Source organism: Botrytis porri (assembly GCF_014898465.1).
Source record: "Botrytis porri strain MUCL 3234 chromosome Unknown BPOR_009, whole genome shotgun sequence".
In the NCBI taxonomy this organism is placed as follows: domain Eukaryota; kingdom Fungi; phylum Ascomycota; class Leotiomycetes; order Helotiales; family Sclerotiniaceae; genus Botrytis; species Botrytis porri.
The window spans coordinates 813,226-832,245 of NW_024066083.1; the positions used below are offsets into that span (position 1 = coordinate 813,226).

The 19,020-nt window shown below is 42.7% G+C and overlaps 7 protein-coding genes across 7 annotated transcripts; 4 read left to right on the forward strand and 3 right to left on the reverse strand.

The window, feature by feature from the left end:
* Positions 1-1,852: 1,852 nt before the first annotated feature.
* EAF01_007067 (uncharacterized protein) lies at positions 1,853-4,651 on the reverse strand (the record flags this gene model as incomplete). The annotated part of the gene is made up of 3 exons (XM_038915321.1): positions 1,853-2,222; positions 2,284-4,499; positions 4,550-4,651. 3 exons carry the CDS (start codon positions 4,649-4,651, stop codon positions 1,853-1,855), a joined length of 2,688 nt encoding a protein of 895 aa, XP_038768959.1.
* Positions 4,652-6,315: 1,664 nt separating this feature from the next.
* EAF01_007068 (uncharacterized protein) lies at positions 6,316-7,743 on the reverse strand (the record flags this gene model as incomplete). The annotated part of the gene is made up of 1 exon (XM_038915322.1): positions 6,316-7,743. The coding sequence occupies one exon, from the start codon at positions 7,741-7,743 to the stop codon at positions 6,316-6,318; it is 1,428 nt and encodes a 475-aa protein (XP_038768960.1).
* A 616-nt stretch (positions 7,744-8,359) lies between these two features.
* Positions 8,360-9,880, forward strand: EAF01_007069 (uncharacterized protein; the record flags this gene model as incomplete). The annotated part of the gene is made up of 5 exons (XM_038915323.1): positions 8,360-8,602; positions 8,661-8,942; positions 8,997-9,047; positions 9,144-9,667; positions 9,721-9,880. 5 exons carry the CDS (start codon positions 8,360-8,362, stop codon positions 9,878-9,880), a joined length of 1,260 nt encoding a protein of 419 aa, XP_038768961.1.
* Positions 9,881-12,239: 2,359 nt separating this feature from the next.
* On the forward strand, positions 12,240-13,519 carry EAF01_007070 (uncharacterized protein; the record flags this gene model as incomplete). Its single annotated transcript, XM_038915324.1, has 6 exons — positions 12,240-12,340; positions 12,393-12,633; positions 12,680-13,002; positions 13,051-13,177; positions 13,224-13,383; positions 13,455-13,519. The coding sequence occupies 6 exons, from the start codon at positions 12,240-12,242 to the stop codon at positions 13,517-13,519; spliced, it is 1,017 nt and encodes a 338-aa protein (XP_038768962.1).
* Positions 13,520-13,948: 429 nt separating this feature from the next.
* EAF01_007071 (uncharacterized protein) lies at positions 13,949-15,836 on the forward strand (the record flags this gene model as incomplete). Its single annotated transcript, XM_038915325.1, has 4 exons — positions 13,949-13,953; positions 14,426-14,923; positions 14,997-15,747; positions 15,801-15,836. The coding sequence occupies 4 exons, from the start codon at positions 13,949-13,951 to the stop codon at positions 15,834-15,836; spliced, it is 1,290 nt and encodes a 429-aa protein (XP_038768963.1).
* A 406-nt stretch (positions 15,837-16,242) lies between these two features.
* Positions 16,243-16,798, forward strand: EAF01_007072 (uncharacterized protein; the record flags this gene model as incomplete). Its single annotated transcript, XM_038915326.1, has 2 exons — positions 16,243-16,609; positions 16,671-16,798. 2 exons carry the CDS (start codon positions 16,243-16,245, stop codon positions 16,796-16,798), a joined length of 495 nt encoding a protein of 164 aa, XP_038768964.1.
* A 757-nt stretch (positions 16,799-17,555) lies between these two features.
* EAF01_007073 (uncharacterized protein) lies at positions 17,556-18,227 on the reverse strand (the record flags this gene model as incomplete). Its single annotated transcript, XM_038915327.1, has 1 exon — positions 17,556-18,227. The coding sequence occupies one exon, from the start codon at positions 18,225-18,227 to the stop codon at positions 17,556-17,558; it is 672 nt and encodes a 223-aa protein (XP_038768965.1).
* Between the last annotated feature and the right edge of the window lie 793 nt (positions 18,228-19,020).

Here is a 19,020-nt window from a genome sequence, read left to right on the forward strand (position 1 = left end):
GGTATTGAACTGCTAGCGAGGTTAAGCTCATGTAACCATCCCATCATTGATAGCAACAAATTAATGAACAACAAACATGTTTGATTCCAACAATGGCACGTTATCAATGAGAGTCCTATCATGATATTAGCCGGAAATGTGCGAGTGAAGCGGAAGATGAACGCTTCGAATAGTGTTCATTGGAACGAGAATACATTTGATTATGTGCTATGTGTTCCTATATTTCTGAAGACAGTGTAGAGTACCCGTGGACAAGTGTGAAGTGGTATGTTGGTAGAATATCGTTGATCGCGCCACATGACACTAGAAGCCTGACATTTCCGAGGCAAATCATGATCCTAGTTATGTTCTAAGTTTAGCTCAGCCACTTTTTGACCCCGGGAAACCTTAACTAATCTAGTACTACACTTGATAACTGAGGGATCTATGGATGATAGATGAATGTTGTTGATTCTCGACACAAACTTCAAATTTACAGGATACATCCATTCCGTTGGTATAATCAATACTTCATAACTAGTTTCTATCATATCTAGGCCTGTGCCGTGCCGAGAACGGCAGATATCAACAACTGCCGACTCGACCGTCAGCTCAAGAACAAACGCTATTCATCCAGTCTCAACAAGATATTTTACGAGCTCCCATCCCAATCGGATATGAGTGAACATACCCTGTCACACGATGAAAAACGGCTCCTGACTCTAACCTAGACGCACAAGCCTATGGCGGCCAATATGCATCATGTGTCCGGAATTGATCCACGAAGCCACAAGAAACCAAGGACTGCATGTATCAGACTATACCTTTTCAAGATCTTGGATAATGCCGGAGTTATCTCAAAACCATTGAAACTCCCAAATTATACTGCTATTCGCTCCCTCAAAAAGCTAGTCGAGGAAAGCCAACTATCCCCCAACGAAATTCCACACCGGTATACCATTCGTACATCCCCAAACCTAGCTTGATAGCAGTAAGAAAACAATGTTCCATTGGCTCTGCATATGATATATATACCGGATACGTTCCACCGAAGCGAGATTCGTTTTGCGGGGATGTTCATTCATTTTCCCCGCTTTCATCTCTCTGGCTACGCGATATTATCCAGTAAGCATGAACAGCCACCTATCTGTCCCCAAGCCAAAGGGAGAACCCACAAACCCATCGCCAGTATGGTAATAGCCCATGCAGCCAAAAGTGCCATTGTGACAACCTCATCATTCTAGAAAATGACCAGCTTGGTGTCCGTCTTTGTGAATCTGACAGTCGGTCCAAATTTTGGTTCCTATATTTCGCTTCATTGTTGTATGGAATATTGGCGACATTTTGTGTGTTTCAATGGGGTATGTCATAACTGGTATACGAATTCCAGGGATAGAGATGTTTCTCAAATTTCCTGGGTCTTCACAGGGGGGCCGAAATGTAAAGATGAAGTTTAATGGATGATAAGATGATCACTTCGGATCATTACTTATTATTCTGATGATATAAAAGTGCTTGTGATTTGATAGTGGCTTTTACGAGATGTATTAATTATAGATGGTATCAAAAATCATGAAAGGAGCGTTTGAGAATTTCTACCCCATTAATCTTGATACTGTAAAGGGATGAGATAGACTGAGTCTTGCACTGAAACGATACATACAAAGATTTTTATGGCATCAGAACTATGGGAATTGTACAGATCATATGGAGAGAATGAAAGACAAGACGGATTACCTAAGGATGATACATATTAGAACCAAATGAATCCACAAAGCACAGAGGAAAAGGGAAAGAAATCGCTAAGTGATCAAAAAACACATCAAAAATTATTTATTCTATAACCTCATGACCACTTTCCAACTACCGACTCCTAAGCAGGCACACCACAACTCCTCCCCTGCCCAACCATCGAAAAATCATCCAGCAAAAGATCCGCATTAATAGTAACCTGCGTATTACACTGCCAAGTAATTCTCAACTGCGCCGACTGAGTTATCGGAACGACCGCTACCGAACGTCGCGAGTAACCATTTCTATAACTCGCTATATTCGAGTACGTAATCGTCTGTGTATCGACGACTATTCCACCGACCGAAGCAGAGAGTGCACAAGAAGCTGTGGGCAAGGTGATAATGCCCATGACTGCCATGTAATAGCTAAGAGTGTAGGATTGGCCGGGGATGAGGGTATCGATTTGTTGGGACATGGTGGTTGTGGTTGCTCTTTGACCAATGAGGACACTAGAGATGTTAGCTTCGCGTTGGGTAATTAGATAGAGTCAAGGGGGAGAGAAAAACTTACGCAAATCCATCACCAGCATATGACTGGAATGCATCATTAACATTAGACCTTACATAAGACAGACTGCTAAGAACCCAAGGCGACTGATTAGATCCCGGTGTTGCGGTTTCAAAGCCACCATTGACAACTACTTGGGTGGGTGACGGAGTGCAAGCTGGAATTGTAGTTGAGACAACGACCAAGGATGTTGCGGGAACTGTTATTGTTACAGTCTCGGCGATCACGGCTGGTTGGATTGAGAGACAGCTGCAGGCTGATGACTGTTGAACCAAATCATATGTTGATGTGAATGGATATGAGTCAGTTTTTGTGGTTCTCTTGAAAACGGTGACGGCTGCGGGGCTGACGGTGGTTGTGGTTGATATCAAAGTGGTTATTGTGACGAAGATGTATTGTTCATCAGCGTAAGTCGGCAGGATGGAGAGTAGACTGCTACAGTAAGATGTTACTGGTGTACCAGCTGCTGCAAATACTAAAGCCGCCGCGTCTGTGCTACAAAATGCAGTCACAGAAGGAATTGCAGGACTCGTTGTTGTAGATGGAGAACTTATAGTATGAATCTCAGTAGTCTTTGGTAATTCCGAAGTATTGCTATTAATTTCTACACTGGATGTGCTGGTACGAAGAACTTCCGTGGTTGTGGAACTCGCTGTAGCCGGGTAACCACTTGCTGACGGAACATAAGAGCTTGTCGAATTTGGCATTAAATCAACTTTAGGAGATACTGAGTATCCAGTTCCTGACGGAAATTGCAATCGGGTGGAGTCTGTCACTTGATGAGCAGTCGAAGATGCAGTTCCTTGAGGAAGGTCTGATATTGTGGAGTTACTCATTGGATACCTAACCGATGATGAGTATGCAGTTCTTGATATAGAAGCAGGATCCGAGTTTTCAGTTCCAGTGGGTTGGTGTAAAGACGTGGATTTTCCGAATGGATAGCTTTGTGTAGAGTGGGTAGCCTTCATACACTTTGTTCGGGAATGGCGCGACCTCGATTTTGTTGACTGGACTGCGATTGAGCTGCTGGAAGCTGATACTGAAACAGATACGGATGAGGGAATAATCGAACTATCGGAAGCTGAAATCGAACTTACACTCCCAGTGGGCGAGACCGAAGGGGACCTAGTGAGTGATGACGCGCCCTGGGTTGAAGATGCTAACTGGGTGACAGGGCAAACAGTTGTATAATCAACCACAGTGTTAGTCACAGTAAAAGCTTTCCCGCTACTAATATACGTGCTGGTTGAAAGAGAATAGACTGTTGAGGTCGTATATTGAACTGTGGGTTCCGATGTAGGGGTAGACTTTCCTGTGATGGGGCAAAAAGTCGTATAATCGACCACGGTATCTGTTACCGTGAAAGTCTTTTCGCTGGACGTGTATGTTCTAGTAGAGAGAGAATAGACTATTGATGTTGTGTATCCAACAATCGACTTGGGAGTAGGAGTTGTACCTGGAGACAATGCCCTTGTGGTAGAATGAACGGTTGAATAATCTACCAAAGTATTTGTGATTGTCTGTCCAAGTGTCGTGTATGTCGAAACTTTGTAAATCGTGGATATTTCATGTGAAGTTGTGTGCTCACTTACCAATCCTCCCAATACTTGGGAAGTTGAGGTGGATTTGGCGGTGACGGGACAAACTACTGTGTAGTCTACGATCGTCTTTGTAATAACTTCACCACTTGGGTTTGTGTAACTCGATAAGGTATACACTGTTGATGTGGTATATCCAACTGGTGCCGTTGATGTTGGGCTTGGGCTTTGTGTTATCTCATGGGTGACAGGATAAACCGTGGTAGAATCGACCACAGACTGGGTCTTTGTTACTATTTTTCCACTCAGCTGGGTGGTATAAGTGGAGAGAGAGTATATGATCGAGGTAGTATCATCTTTCCCTGACTCCGGCGTGGCTGGGGAAGATAGAGGGACTGCGGACACTATGGCGGAGGAAATGGTTGGAACAGATGTTTTGAGAGAAGGAGATGTTTTGGTAGAGACTGAAAGGCCAACAGAGCCTGGACTATATGACGACTGTGAGGTGGGCTTTGCGGTAGGCTGGGCCTGAATCAAACAAGAACATGCAGATGAGATACGAGATGCTGGAGCTGTAGCAGGGACATAATCGGGAACACTGATGCTGTCATTTCCTAAGTAATTGCCACAGAACTGAGGCCCCCAGGTGGTTTGATTGGTTAATGATTGCAGACAATCGTCCTGTTTCACAATCAGCTATGTCATATCAATATCAAGATCCCTCAACATACCAACACACAATATTTTACTTGAGCTGGGGCACAAAAAGGAATATTCTCCGATACAACAGAACGTGCCAAAAGAATGACTGAGAAACAAACAAACGACTTCATTTTAACGATTGTCAAAGAGTATAGACACAACGCGAAAAACGAGAAGAAGAAAATTCTATGTGCAGCATACCGACTATATATCACGTCTAATCATACAACCTCGCTGTTCAGACTATTGAACAGTGTCTGGCGCCATTATACTGACCAATTCAGCCGAGCCAAGAAACATCTTCACGAAGGCTTTTCTCACGATGCTGTAGGACTAGACCCTATGGACCCGAGGCACCAGATGGAATGGATAGATCTAATGTCCACCACGTTATTGGAGAACATGAGATGACACTAATCTGGTACCTGCATTGACACATCAAATCAGCACAGAATCATAAAATCGGCTCGCGTCTGATGTGCTTACAAGCATCATTGTTACCAAAGTAGTTAATGAGCTCTAACCTACTACCAATTTGGCTTAATGATTTCCTGTGACCCCTAAATATTGGGCCCACCTTTGTATTTGGACACTCAGCTGGCCCTTTCACTAGACAGCATATAGATATGGTACGCGAAATCTCCATATGCTTTCAGTTTATGGGGTTCTATCTCCCACTTGTGGAGATTACCCATTCTCAATCAGAATACAAAAGTTGAAGAGAACCGGTATGTCCTGCCACGATTGTGAAGTTCTTTGCAGACAGACAGGAACGAAAGCGATGAAAGGGTCCGTGCATACCCACAATGAAGGGGTTTACATCGCACTTTCCCGAGATTCATGTATCCCCAATTTGTCTAGAATGATATCTGTAAACCTTCGAAATCCTAGAAAATTCTATCACCTATGAGGCCAGGAAGAGCTTCCCAGAATCTCCAGGGAGAAGGAAGTGAAATGGTCGTATAAGTGGTAAGCATCAAGCAGCACTGCAAGCTATAAAACGAATACTCCAAAATACTCTTCAAGAAAACCTGGGGTAATAGAAGCCAAACATCAACATCAATCAACCCCAAAGAACGAGAGGAAAACAACCTGGATGGCTCAAGCACTGATCAAACACTGGTTTGTTCTCACTGGGAGCAAATGGATCAGCAGGATCGCATCTAGGATCGGAGATATGTTTATTTCATGAAGATCATAAATTTCTCTTCATCTGTCGCTGTCCTCTAATTCGCTGTCGATATCTCTCGATGAGAAGGGTTATGATATATATATACTATTGGCTAAAGAACAGTATGCATATCTCTCAAGTCGCTTTACAGTCTTGAACTGCTGGTGGTATCATGACCTTCGATAATGACAAAAATCAGAAAATCAAAGGGTTAAATTTAGAAATCGCAGTAGGATGTGATTATATTTTTCAGTAAACGCCTAGTTGGTTTCCCCGCTTTAATGGTCGAGAAATATACAATCAAATGTTCGAGAAGCAATAAACGAATCTTCTCTCCAATATCTCGTGACCTTCAGTGTTTGATAGATAGTTTTGTTGCACATCTATCATGTTTGGAATTCTCTAGAATAATTTCAGAGAACGGGTTAGAATGTTGCAAGTCTTCTTTACCCCACGCAAAAATCTCATGTATATGAAACACATGTTTTGTATTCAAATCGATATATCATCCTGACGACAATTGATTGAATTCATTAATTTCTAATCGCTGATATTATACATTACTCTTGTTAGAGTCTAAGATCCATAAATACATTTGCAAATCTCCTTCAAAATCCCTACCATCTAATGCTGATCTTTAGGAACCTCTTTCTTGTTTTTACAAACGCCGTCAAAATCACCATATATACCCATTCCCCTTTTTACAATCTCTACAAACTGATGGAACTCACAAGAAGCGCCAGGCCCGCCTTGGCATTCGGGAATTGGCCTTGGGGCGGTATTGGCAATGATCCTCACGAATTCCTGCACATCATCTTCGTCATCAGCATCGCCTTTCAACCCTTTACATGTGAGTTTTTCAATTCCAACATGACCTAAGAATGGGATGAGTTCGGACATTTTCCATGATCGAGACCAATTGATACGATCGGTTGGAAACTCTTCAGTAAACGCATTGGAGGAATTGAAGAGGCCAAGGGCGGTGGCTATGAAAGGAGGAACTTCGCGATGAGTAAAAGATAGGAAAAAGCGTTGGCCGTCGTCATCGGGAATCCCATCACCGGAAGATTCGGAGTGTTGAGGCGCGTGAAATTTGGAGAATAGATGCGCCGTGGTATTAAGCCAAGGGAATCCCAAATAAGGCGAGAGAGGATTACCATGACCCACCATGCGCGAATATTTCATATCCCACGCATATTCGTAAGACATCCATTCATAATCCGTGAAAACATCACAGATCTTGGAAATTTTCCCCGTGATGGCGGACTCATACCCGCACAACTGTTGCAACCCCATTATATCGTAATTCCCAAGTTGGACTGGTGAATACTGCTGGAGTCTTGCGATGATCGACGGTGCATATGTTCCGAGGAACGTTTGTAATTCTTCGTCTCCAGGTTTTTTGGTGAATGCATCGCACGCTTTATGTGGGACTTGGGAATGAAAAGATGATCGGTTCGTTCCAATCTCGACAATTTCGACTTCTTGTGGAAAGACACTTCCAAATGCCTTGGCCGTATCTTGTGTTCGTGACTTCTTATCCGCATAGATTCGTTTCGTTGTGGGCACTAGTTCGGGATATCTGGATAGCAAATGTTTGCTAACCTTTTTCGAGTCTTTGATTCCTTGAGGAGTAATTTGTTCCATTTGATTCTCGGGATCATCGATGGGAGTTTGCCATTTCTCAAAAAACGAGAGCGGGCCAGTCCATCCCTTCCTTTTCTTTCCTGACTTTGTGGTATATGTACCATCTAATTTCTTCAGAAATGGTTCGATATAGGTTTCGTAATCATCGTCATTCGCATAAATGGCGGCATGTCTGACCAGATAAGATGCAGCTGTGACTTCGCAGAGACGAGGTGCTTTGTGATTAAGACCTGGGCCAACTGCATCGAAATATGGACTTATACCGGGAAGGTGCAGGAGAGGATCGAATTTGTAATCCTGAGTGTGAGAGTTTGCGGAATAATCTTGTGAAACACGAAGTGGGATTTGTGATGAAGAGACTGCCGGAATGGCCATGAAGGCCCAAGCCCACCCGTATTGAAGCATATCGAGATTCGACAGGCAATTGATTGGAGGATGTATCCAAAAATTGATAAATTCAATCTATTTTGCTTTCTAAAAAATGAGATGAAATTGGCGAACCAACATTTTTATGAACGTTGGGAATTTAAACATGACATCATTGATTGGCTCGGTCCCTTACCGCTTTCCAAGTTCCTGGGCTCGCTGGGGTGGGAAGACTACATAGCGGCTCGGCATCGGTAGAGCCAATTCGGTTAGCTCGGTTATATACTAAAAGTCCCACCACATTTGGTGAAGAAGTTTTTTATCTAACAGAAAGACATTCAAAATGCTTGGTAACAGAATGATACCTCCATCCACTACATTGATCATGAAATTACCTTTGGCTTATTGTCACCGCCACAAAGGATGATTGGACCACATCCATGGAGGAAATGCTGGAAGCTTTCTTGCTTCACTCCACATAGGCAGAAAAAGGAGACCCCTTTCCCCATCAACATTGTTTATGAGAGCTTCATGTTTATTTTGCTTTTGAGTGTATCAGTATAGATTGCATCCAGAAGAATCTTTATTAATAAATCTCTACACAATTGTAGACAACAATTGTTCCGCACTCACTCAAGCTCCGGCGATCGGCATAATGGCTTCCCCTTCACAGATCACAGTGCTTGCAGCCACTATCTCGACTTGCACTGCTATTGTAAATGAATACTTCATGAAAAACAAGCTTCCGTTACCATCCTTTGATATCTCTGGCCCTTCTCGGATAATCATTCCACCTCACGAAAAAGAGGTTGCTGCGGCATATGCGGAGGTGTTAAAGGCAACCATGGAACTTCATCATCTCATGTTAGGACCTACAGCAGCTTTGATGGGCACATCGGTTCGTAATGTTGACAATCCTATGGATATTGTCAACTAAGCTAAACTTAGATGCTTAGGCAATGGATAGTATGAGCTTGCAATTTATATATGCCTATGATATGGTCAATACTTTCCCGGTAAATGGCGAAGCGACCTATGAACAAATATCTGAAAAGTGCGGCTTGAACGTGATTGATACTCGCAGAATCTTGGGATATGCGATGACGAACCACATCTTCAAAGAGGTTCGACCTGGAGTAGTAGTCCATACAGCAGCGTCGAAACTTCTAGCGACTGACCCCTTGTTGACGGATTATGTTGGAATCGTCACTGAAGAACGATTCCAGGCTGCTGCACACGTAACTTTTATTCCAGTATCGTGTTTCGGAGCTCCGATACTAATCGTGTTATAGACAGTTGAGGCAGTCCAGAAATTCGGATATGCAAAGGAGCCCAATCAAACTGTAAGGACATCAACCCTTCCATATCTTTGACATATAACAATATAACTTTTAAGATACTTCCTGAGGTCCGCAATATGCTCACATAATTGGTACTAGGGATACAGCCTTGGCCATCGAACCAACAAAGGTCTCTATGAAGAATTGAGTGCTCATCCCTCTCGAGGTAAGCGTTTTGCCAACGCGATGTGCGCGTTCACCTCCAGAAATGACCTTTCGTTGTTATGTGAACGCTACGACTGGAGGAGTCTTGGGTCTGCAACCATAGTGGATGTTGGCGGAGGGTATGGACCTATCAGCATTAGCCTAGCAAAAAGTTTCCCCGACTTGAATTTCATTGTACAGGACTTCGCAGGGGCAATTGCAGAAGGACCAGCATATGTGCCAGCTGAGATCTCACATCGAATAGATTTCATGGCGTATGATATGTTGACTCCACAGACTGTTCGGAGCATTGATGTGATATTCTTCCGCGCTATATTCCATAATTGGACAGATCATTATTGTATCAAAATCTTGCGAAATCAAATACCGGCGCTGAAGAAGGGATCGAGGTTACTTATCGTGGAGCCATTGTTGGTGGAGTCAGGAGAGCTTCCATGGCATGAGGAGAGAAGACTTCGGTACGTTTAGTCCTCCATTTTCGAGATGATGTTACTGACGAAGAGTGATCAAGAACGATGAATTTGAATATGCTTTCATATTTTGGCTCTCGGGAGAAATCTATGGAAGATTGGAGAGAGCTTTTCCGAGAGGCAGATGAGCGGTTTGAGATTAAGAGTGCTGTGAAGTTGGGAGATTCCCTTACTTCCATCTTGGAAGTCATGTGGACATGAAAATAAATTTCTGTGATTGATCTCAGTATTTATGGTTAGGATTTTGATCAATGAGCAATGCTGTGAGATCTTAAATCCTCGTCAGTCGTAACAACCTTGGAAGCCATTTTTGGGTTTGGCTTGAGATTTGTGGCTCTTTGGTGGCTTTTTGGTAGTTCTGTCGGGAAACCAACGCTGTACGCATTAAAGTCTTTCTAGTACAAAATGGATCAAGGCTATTGATCTAACGAGTCCGCGATCAAAAGTAACATTTACAAGTTCGATAAGTCACAACTTCAGCTCTCTGTCCTACATATTCTTTGGAAGCACCGCGAAGCTCGAAATGATAGTTTGCGATATCGCAGCGTGTATCTCTTGTTCAATGTACTTACATCCGAATTTCGTGTGTTCTGTTATAGCTGAGGCGCCCATAATGACTGCTACCACGGTCTACTTGATTTTCCATTTTGAGACTGAAACGATATTCAACGTTGGAGACGCTGTGGCTTCTCATCTCGAACATCCCAAATTTGCTACTAATCCAGTATTATACATTCCATCATAGCCTACCATAAATTCCTTCAAAAATGACGTTCGAAAGCAAGCTCTGTCAAAAGGTACCTACAGCAGGTCCTGAGTTCTTTCGACCTCCTGATGAATATTCTCGTTTGGGCACATATGAAGAAAGCATAGAAACGAATCAAAAGGCTTACGATTTGTAATATACACAGTAGTGACGACAATGAAGTAATATCACAACCTTGGATACCAAACGATAGGACTTTTGGATGGTCTAGAAGGCTTCACTAGTATAGCTGGACACTCGCAATCGCAACCGTCATAACCACTACACCGCGAACATTTTCCAACTCCCGATTTGGGAGTCCCAAATCATCGAATGGCAATATGTGGATAGTCGAGAGAGATATCTCACCTATTTGGTGGAGTCCATCATGACTGTTGAAAAAATCAATAGGCATTATTTCATGCCGATATTCTCCATGTAGTCTTTTGGTTCCAAAACTCCATGTATCTTCTATATCGAAAGCTGTCCGAGTCCTGCACCTCTCTACTCTCTTGCACATTATGCGTATTGACATTAAGCGTAACCTCTCCCCGGGAAGTTACCTCTCAATCTTCTGCTCCATTCCTCACTTTTACGAAGCGCAAATCTATTTTCATCCAAATCCGTTTCATTATCCTGCATTTCTGAGCTTCCCTCCTTATAACCACGGGCCCTACAAGCATCGTTCCCTTGAATCGCCACGAGCCTTCAATACCAGCCGTGTACGTCTACTTCATTGTAAAATCGCCAAACAATAAGATCGAATTTTTACCATCGGAATCGTTATTCCTCTGGCTTTCAATGCAAGCTTGTGGTGTTAAACAGCTTTTTTAGAAGCTGGTTTGAGCGGAACACGTAGGTTGCATCCTTTCTTGAGGGGGACACCACGTCTATCTCTATCAGCACATCATGTCACCATTCATTTGATGAAGGAGATATTTAGGGAAAGGAAATCACTTGGGGTTGTATTCGAGATCAAGATGGTAATCTCCAACATCCTACAATGTCAAACAAACCAGTGGATAAAGTAGAATGGACGCAAGGGATTCTGAACGATCATGCATTTCCTCTACCCCCCGATCACAACGGATTTGATGTTGGAGAAATGGCAGTCTTATGTTTGGACGTCGATCACCATATTCCGATGGAGCGAATCAATCAAAAGGCTATCAATCATGTGCTAAGTGCCAGATTACCTTGTAGAGTCTTGTCTCAAGAAATGGGTTTGGTGATGATATGGGGAGGTATAGACTCATGTATTTGGCTGGGACATTGAAATATAGATACAAATGAGAGGACTTGAGGACGTGCAACGAATATATGGATGGAGAGAAGTGCGGGACGAAGCTGGGTGATGAGGAATGGAAAACTGGGGAGGGTGAGGCGGTTAAAGAGTACTTTGCGAGAGAAAGCTTGTTATATTGATCTTTAATGGTTGATCAAGAGAAATCAGGATCCGATGACAATTTTATGAATTATACATCATACAGAGATGTAATAATTGTACTGAAGGAATGTAGGTGGTAGGACACCCCTCAGTGTTGTCCAAAGATAGTCAGATAAATATGATCTAATCAATCACGTGAAAAATACGGTGGCCGGCTCTATAATAATCAATCTCGAAGAGTGTTTGTTCCGGCTACCGTAATTTGCGCATCTGAATCTCTAAAGTCCCTATCCTACCTTACCTTGAAACATGTATAGATCAAGGGAGACTCAACTCGGATTTTTTTCTATTCTTTCAGAGATTACAAACTTTAGGATTCACCCTTTCGCAATTGCTGTTCTATGATACCATATAAAAGTACAAACACGATGCCTCAACAAATCTCATACCGTCCCGTTTCAGACTCTCCTGACGCTACGTACCACCTGATATTCTTCATCACAGGCAACCCAGGATTGATAGGTTACTAGTATAAGAATTTCTCATTATATGTATAGATGCCCCTGTTAACACTTCTGTAGCTCGACCTTTCTTTCACTCCTCAACGATCTTCTGTCTTCCTCGCCCACCAAGAATCTGGATACCTACCATATATTTGGCCAATCCTTGGCTGGTTTTGAGACAGACGATGTCCCCTCTGAGTCCCCTAATCAAAATCCATACTCATTGGAACAACAAATAGATATTGTTCATGATTGCCTAGTAGAGCAGATAAATGGAGCATCCACACCGTATAAAAACGTGATTTTGATAGGGCATTCAGTGAGTTTCCCAGACTTCTGTGGAAATTCAAATTCTAAACTTCTAGGTTGGATCATATATCCTTCTAGAAACTCTTTCAAAACTAATCACGCCGGCCGCAATCCCTTCAATATCAGCAGTGTTGTCAGGAATTCTTCTGTTTCCAACAGTCACTCACATTTCTCGCTCGCCTTCCGGTGCAAAGCTTACACCTCTGATGTCGATTCCGAACTTTCCTGTCTTGGCGTCTTCTACGGCTAAAATGCTTCTTTATTGTGCTCCAAATGTTATTCTAGATTTTCTCGTGAAGAAGGTCACGGGAATGCCAGAGGAGGCAGCGAAAGTCACCACGAGCTTTTTAAGAAGTAAAAATGGTATTTGGCAAGCACTGTATGTTCACTTGCCTCTGGGTCATGATAATACTGATGAAGTCTTTAGACATCTTGCACGTGACGAAATGAACGCCATCACGGATGACAAATGGAATTCGGAGATCTGGGGTGTTGAGCATTCCGAGACGTCTCAGTCTTCTCCGCCGAAGCTCATTTTTTATTTTGGAGAAAACGTATGTTCTAGCCTGATGCCCGTGAAACTATGCTGAGAGAAAATAGGATCACTGGGTAGCATCTCATACTCGCGATGCACTCATTGCTGCACGAGCTTCTCCCATGCCGGTATCAGCCTCTTCTACCTCCTCGTTTTCAATCAAGGAAAACAATAAGCCTATTATGATGATTGACAAAGAGGGGATTGATCATGGATTTTGTATTAGTGAGTATTTTGGGAATGGTCGACAATGCGGAGTACGATCGGGAAACGTTTGCTGACTGAACATGACATAGATCACAGTGAAACAATGGCAACAAAGGTAAAGGACTGGATAGTGAAAACAGTTCAAGATGCATAATGCACGGCATAATGATAAAGATTATAGCATAAATAAAACTTATTCAAGATCTAGGTTACGTGTAGTTCTACAAATTGTTCTTGGCGCAAACTTATCGAGCTAGTGCACTTCGAGGTCATGCTCTCGTAATCTTACTGTGTGGGTGCTCGCATGGGGATATATCTCAGCCTTCTTGTGTATGTTGTACATACTTGGTATTCAGAGTGGTTTTTTCCTTACTCCGGTTCTTTATTCCTCGCGGCTAGTGTCAAATGACATTGAAGGACAAGTCGTCCAGGTCAAGTCTCAACTTCATTGCAAACTTTCCACTTCAGACTTTTGGTTCTTTATTTGCATGCACGTTATGAAGTCACGACATGGGCAGTATGAGAGGGCAAACTCATTCGGTGTCCAGAACGAGGAGGTGTTGTTACTCCACATAATCTCACCATGCTGTATATTCTTTTTGGTTTGCGTGTATCTAGCCCCCACAGATTCGTATATTCGCCACCCAATTCGTCAATTGAGCAATTTTTCGATTTCCACATAAGCGGCGGCTTATCTATCCATGCGTCAATCCAGCGCTTCGTGTTTTTTTTATTGGAGATCGAACGATGTACTCGGCTTCCGAGCCTCTTTTGGCGCTGATCGCGCAAATATTTCAGATAGATTCTTGGGGGCTAGTGTGCCCTTGATGCGGCTCAATAAACTAGATGATTTGTCTTCTTGTTTCAAAGTTCTTATCTGTGTCTTGCAGAACACACTTGAATACTTGAGGGGAAAAAATCACTTCGTGCTCATGGCTATACCGAATCCGGCAATTACAGACGGCGCCAATGGCATCACTGCTTTGAAGAATGATTTCTATGATGATTGAGCGCCGAAGAAGTTGATAGGTGATGAGGATTTTGTTTCCTTATACCTAAGGTGCCGGTATGACCGCCGTAGTGATATCAAGACAGGACGACTTCACGACTTCGAGGCGGGACTTCCAGAAGGATTTCGGGAGAAATTGCCAGAGGATTATGACCATTGGACCAAGCGAGAACTAGATCGAATTGCGGAATTACGAGCATTATTCGCTGGAAAAACAAGGAACCTCCCTGATATTGTTGAATTGAAGAAGCTAAAGATAGCCCGGAAAGAAAACTCCATCAATTCTCGTCATGCAAACTTAAATTTGAACGAAGTTTGGAAAGATAAACTGAAGAAAGAGCAAGCAGAACTGCAGCGAGATTGCGAAGCTTTCGGAAACAAACCAGCGAAGGCGACACAGGTCAGAAAAGACCTCGAGACAAACGGCCAGAAGATTCGCGGAGCCAAAAATAAAGATAGAATCCTGAATAAGATGGTAGCAAAGTGGGAGTCTCCTGGTGATTTGATTGCTGAAGTAGAGCAAGATGTTCCGGATGACTCTGGACATGGGTTTAGCGTCTCAAAAATAACTCTAGAGAAGTGGCAATCCGACGGCATGCCAAAGACCACATTTTTTAACCAGTATAGGATCAATTAAGAAGCCTGGCTTCCTGCGTAAGGCCGATATCAACCGGCCTGAGAATTCAGATGTCCCTGCCCCTTCTGGTGGATCAAAGCAGTTGACTGGGATCCGTCGTATCTTTCTACCTAATGCGAAGGTTATTGAAGATAAAAACGGTCCGAGAAAGGGCCCAACTCCATTCAGTATGTGTTTGAGGCAAGCTGCGAAAGTTTACGAGGCAATGGATCTTGAACCGGACATTAAATTAGTACACAGTCAATTGCATGAAAGCCCGCCTTTCCATCCACTCCGTACGCTTGATCAGTCCTACTACTTCAAGCTTGAGAATACAGAATCTTGGGACAGGGATCAGGTTGTTTATCGTGCCACAAACGAACGGACAAATATGCACGGAAGTTCCCGCGTAGTGATGGTCGATCAGCTATGGATGTACATTCTTGACGAGCGTGGGTTACCCTTTTGGAACAGTATTCTTTCTTTGTTACAGGATTACATTATTGATAACCACATATCAGATACCATCATTATTAGCTTTCCAAAAAGGCTTGGTCGTAACAAGCCCGACTCTTCTGCTGTGAATAAATGTATTAGAAACCGACTCGAAAAAATCCGTCAAAGCAAGATCAATTCAGTGTATGATCTAGCTCTTTTGGTCATAAATGAGTGTTCGGTGGTATTTTTCGATCACACAAAGCCTACTGACGAACGTCCCGAAGTTTTGGATACGTTTACCAATGCGATTAGTTATGTTGTGAGTGTAGAGGCATTGACATATCATATACAATATCAACTAACAAACAATAGTCGGGAATGAAAACGACCGCATTCGAGCTATTCTAGCATCACCTTGAGCAGCTGAGTGGCAAAAGATTAAAAAGGAGTCCAGAAAAGGCACGACTCTATCTCAATATTAATCCCGAAGGTGTTTTGCTACGGGAGGCCCATGAAATTGTTGAAGAATTGAGGATGATGTCGTGTATCAATTTGCAACAGTGAGTGGTCTCTCGGTTAGTGCCTTTCGTTTGATCAAACAATCTTCTTCTCCTTTCCTAATGATCCCTTCGATTCACTTGCTGAGTTTACCATTATTCTAGGTTACAAGTTGCGCAAGGCTTTTCAAAAGCCCTAGAAACAATCAACGGATAGTTGAGCCAATGCAGAAAATGACTGGCCTCTTGAGTCTTTTGTAAAAAAGAACTGCAAAAAAACGAATTCCTCGGATTCAGATGGCACAAGTAACAACCGGATGGATGAGGATACTTTGACAAAGGCCAATCAGGTCACGATAAAACATACCATCGATCGATCATTAAACCTAGTTGACACTATATCAAATCATCACAGCGAGTTGCACCAGCTTGAGGATACTTCCCAACAATTACGAGACCTACTCACACTCAAACAACAACAAGCTAGTATCATAGAAGCCACCGCTTCACTGGATTGTGCGAATGAAACTGTACATCAAGGTCGATCTATCATGATATTCACCCTTATCACCATTGTTTTTCTCCCGTTCTCTTTTATGGGCAGTTTATTCGGTATGCCCGCAGTGGAGTATACTGGATCTACAAACTCCATCATGGGCATCAGGGAACAATTCGAGCTGATTTGTACGTCGGCTTATTCTCGCCCCCAATCTTATCTCACCTAATGCTAATACTTATATTTTAGTTCCAATATCAATTGTGGTTAAGACCACTTTATTCTTCCTTTATTTAGCACTCGAAATACTGAGTCCAAAACTTAATAAACTTCCCTTCTTCTTATTCTTTCTCATCATTATTTTCAGGGCGTCATGATATGAATTTAGAGGCAAGACGAAGAAATGGTAAGAACTCTTCTCGTACTTGCAAGTCGGATCCGCCAAAGTAAAGCTAGAAAAGAATGGTGAGACAATGGTGACACATGCATTTCGATGGTGTTCTGTGTCAAAAGCCGAAGACACGAATGAACTACAGCCTAAAACCTCAGGTGACAAGGAGCAAGCAGTCACAAATGATGAATCGCACGAAAAATTCTACCCCTAGGGAGATGAATTCAAGAATTCCGCTCCGCCAATCGGAGAGAATAATGTCTGATGTTCGGGGTTTGTTATGGTACTACTGTGATGACACTTTGAGAGTTTAAGGATCGAGATGTGGCTTATCTTCTCATGTATGCTATTTTGATGGGATCTGGTTTAAGCGGAGATGATTTTGTAGGATTAATGATCGAGTAATTGAATTGAATTTGGGAGAGTTGAGCTTGAGTGATCAGGAGATCCGAGCCCAGCTGTTGACCTTGGGTGTCTTATCTGCAATTCTCTAGCTCTCTGTCAAATATCATCAACGATTGACGCGGATTATAACATGAACAATTGACTTCCAAGTACGTTGCTGGCAATCACATAGCACCCTGGAAAACACTTAAACAGTACGAAATCGCCAAGATCACTGTCAGAAATTATTTGGTGGACTATCACCTTCCAGTTCGGCTCTTTGAAAATACCTAGTTATCTAGACATTGAGCAGTCCTATCGTTGCGATGTGCTTCCAGTCCCCATTCTTCTTGACCTAATCATTCTTCATCCAATCCCTCCATACAAGCAGCCTGATCAACAACAAGCTTTTTTCGAATCACCAACGTCTTCAAGACTGGCTCATTCTCATATATGTATTCCGAATCACCACGTGCCCTCTCACACTGCCTTCCACACGCGTTCGAATTACCTCTGTGTACACCAAGCCCCCGTGGACATATATAAACTTGTTTTGTATCCCATCGCGGACGATACTCTACGATCTCCTCTGTACTTAGAGATTCCGACCACAAATCGTTCAACTCCTCTACAGAACTGTAGATCCTTACTGCGTAAAGATATCTCTTGTTCTGTAACCAATTCTCTAATCGTGCAATCTGGAAATATCTCGCTTCTCCCAAGAGCGCGAGATAGAGAGCGTGGTCGTGACCTTTTTTGATATCGTAGAAAATGGGAAGAACACTTCGTCGAAGATAACGCAGGATATGTTCGAAGAGGTTGGGATCTGCATCGATGAAATAGGAACCGTCCACTTGCTCATTACTATCCCATCGCCCTGACAGTAGTGCTGCAAAAAAAGGGCTCTCCCCTGTCATCGTATTCTTTGTAGTGACGAATCGTCGTTCTCCCACTTGAAGTGTAACAGGGCTGCCCGCTGCTGAAACTGGACGATTCTTCTTGCGTGAATCTGAGATTGTAGAAACTGACATTCTGAATGGATCTGACTGTTGACTTCCGAACAAATTGCCGGAGACGTGGGATCTTTTCAGATTAGTAGAAGTTTTCGAAAAGAACAATATCACTACTTACTTAGTTCTAGATACGATATCCCTAAGAAGGCGTAGATCGCTGTAGAGTTCAAGTCTTCAAGATCTAGCTACCAGGATGGGTACTAATACTTAATCATAACTTGACCGGGATAACTTCTTTATGGTTAAGATTTTCGGAATTGATATATCACTGTCTACCAAAAAGCATAAGGTTTCCATGGGGGTCGGATATCATGCAGGTAACCGTTATTTGACAAGGAAGCTGACAGCAACATCGAGAATCTGATAGTTTTACATTCAATCCTCTCACTGATGTGAACAATTTGGGGCTTGGACGACGAATTAATATGCTGATTACTTTTTGCTTTCTATGCATGATTCCATCATCCTCCATGTAAGATAGGTAGATCTCTAATGAGGCAGAAATCATCAATTCTTCCTTCCCAACCCAACAGAATTCGTTTGAAAAGTTTGTGTCGCTAATTGCAATATCGCATATGATCGGATAGAACTGTTTGTATGACTATTAGTGCTAGAAGTTACTTCGTTTGCTGTGCGGTTGCTCCTTGCTAGAAGATCTGGCAATTATAGGCACTGGCCCTTTTAATTCCGCTTGGTTATAATAGCGTCACAATAGACTTGATAAGGGTACAGCAGCGCAGCTTTGCACTGTGACTTCCCCCAGGTACTACCACGATAATATAGATCAACTTGATAATGTTATGAGAAATCA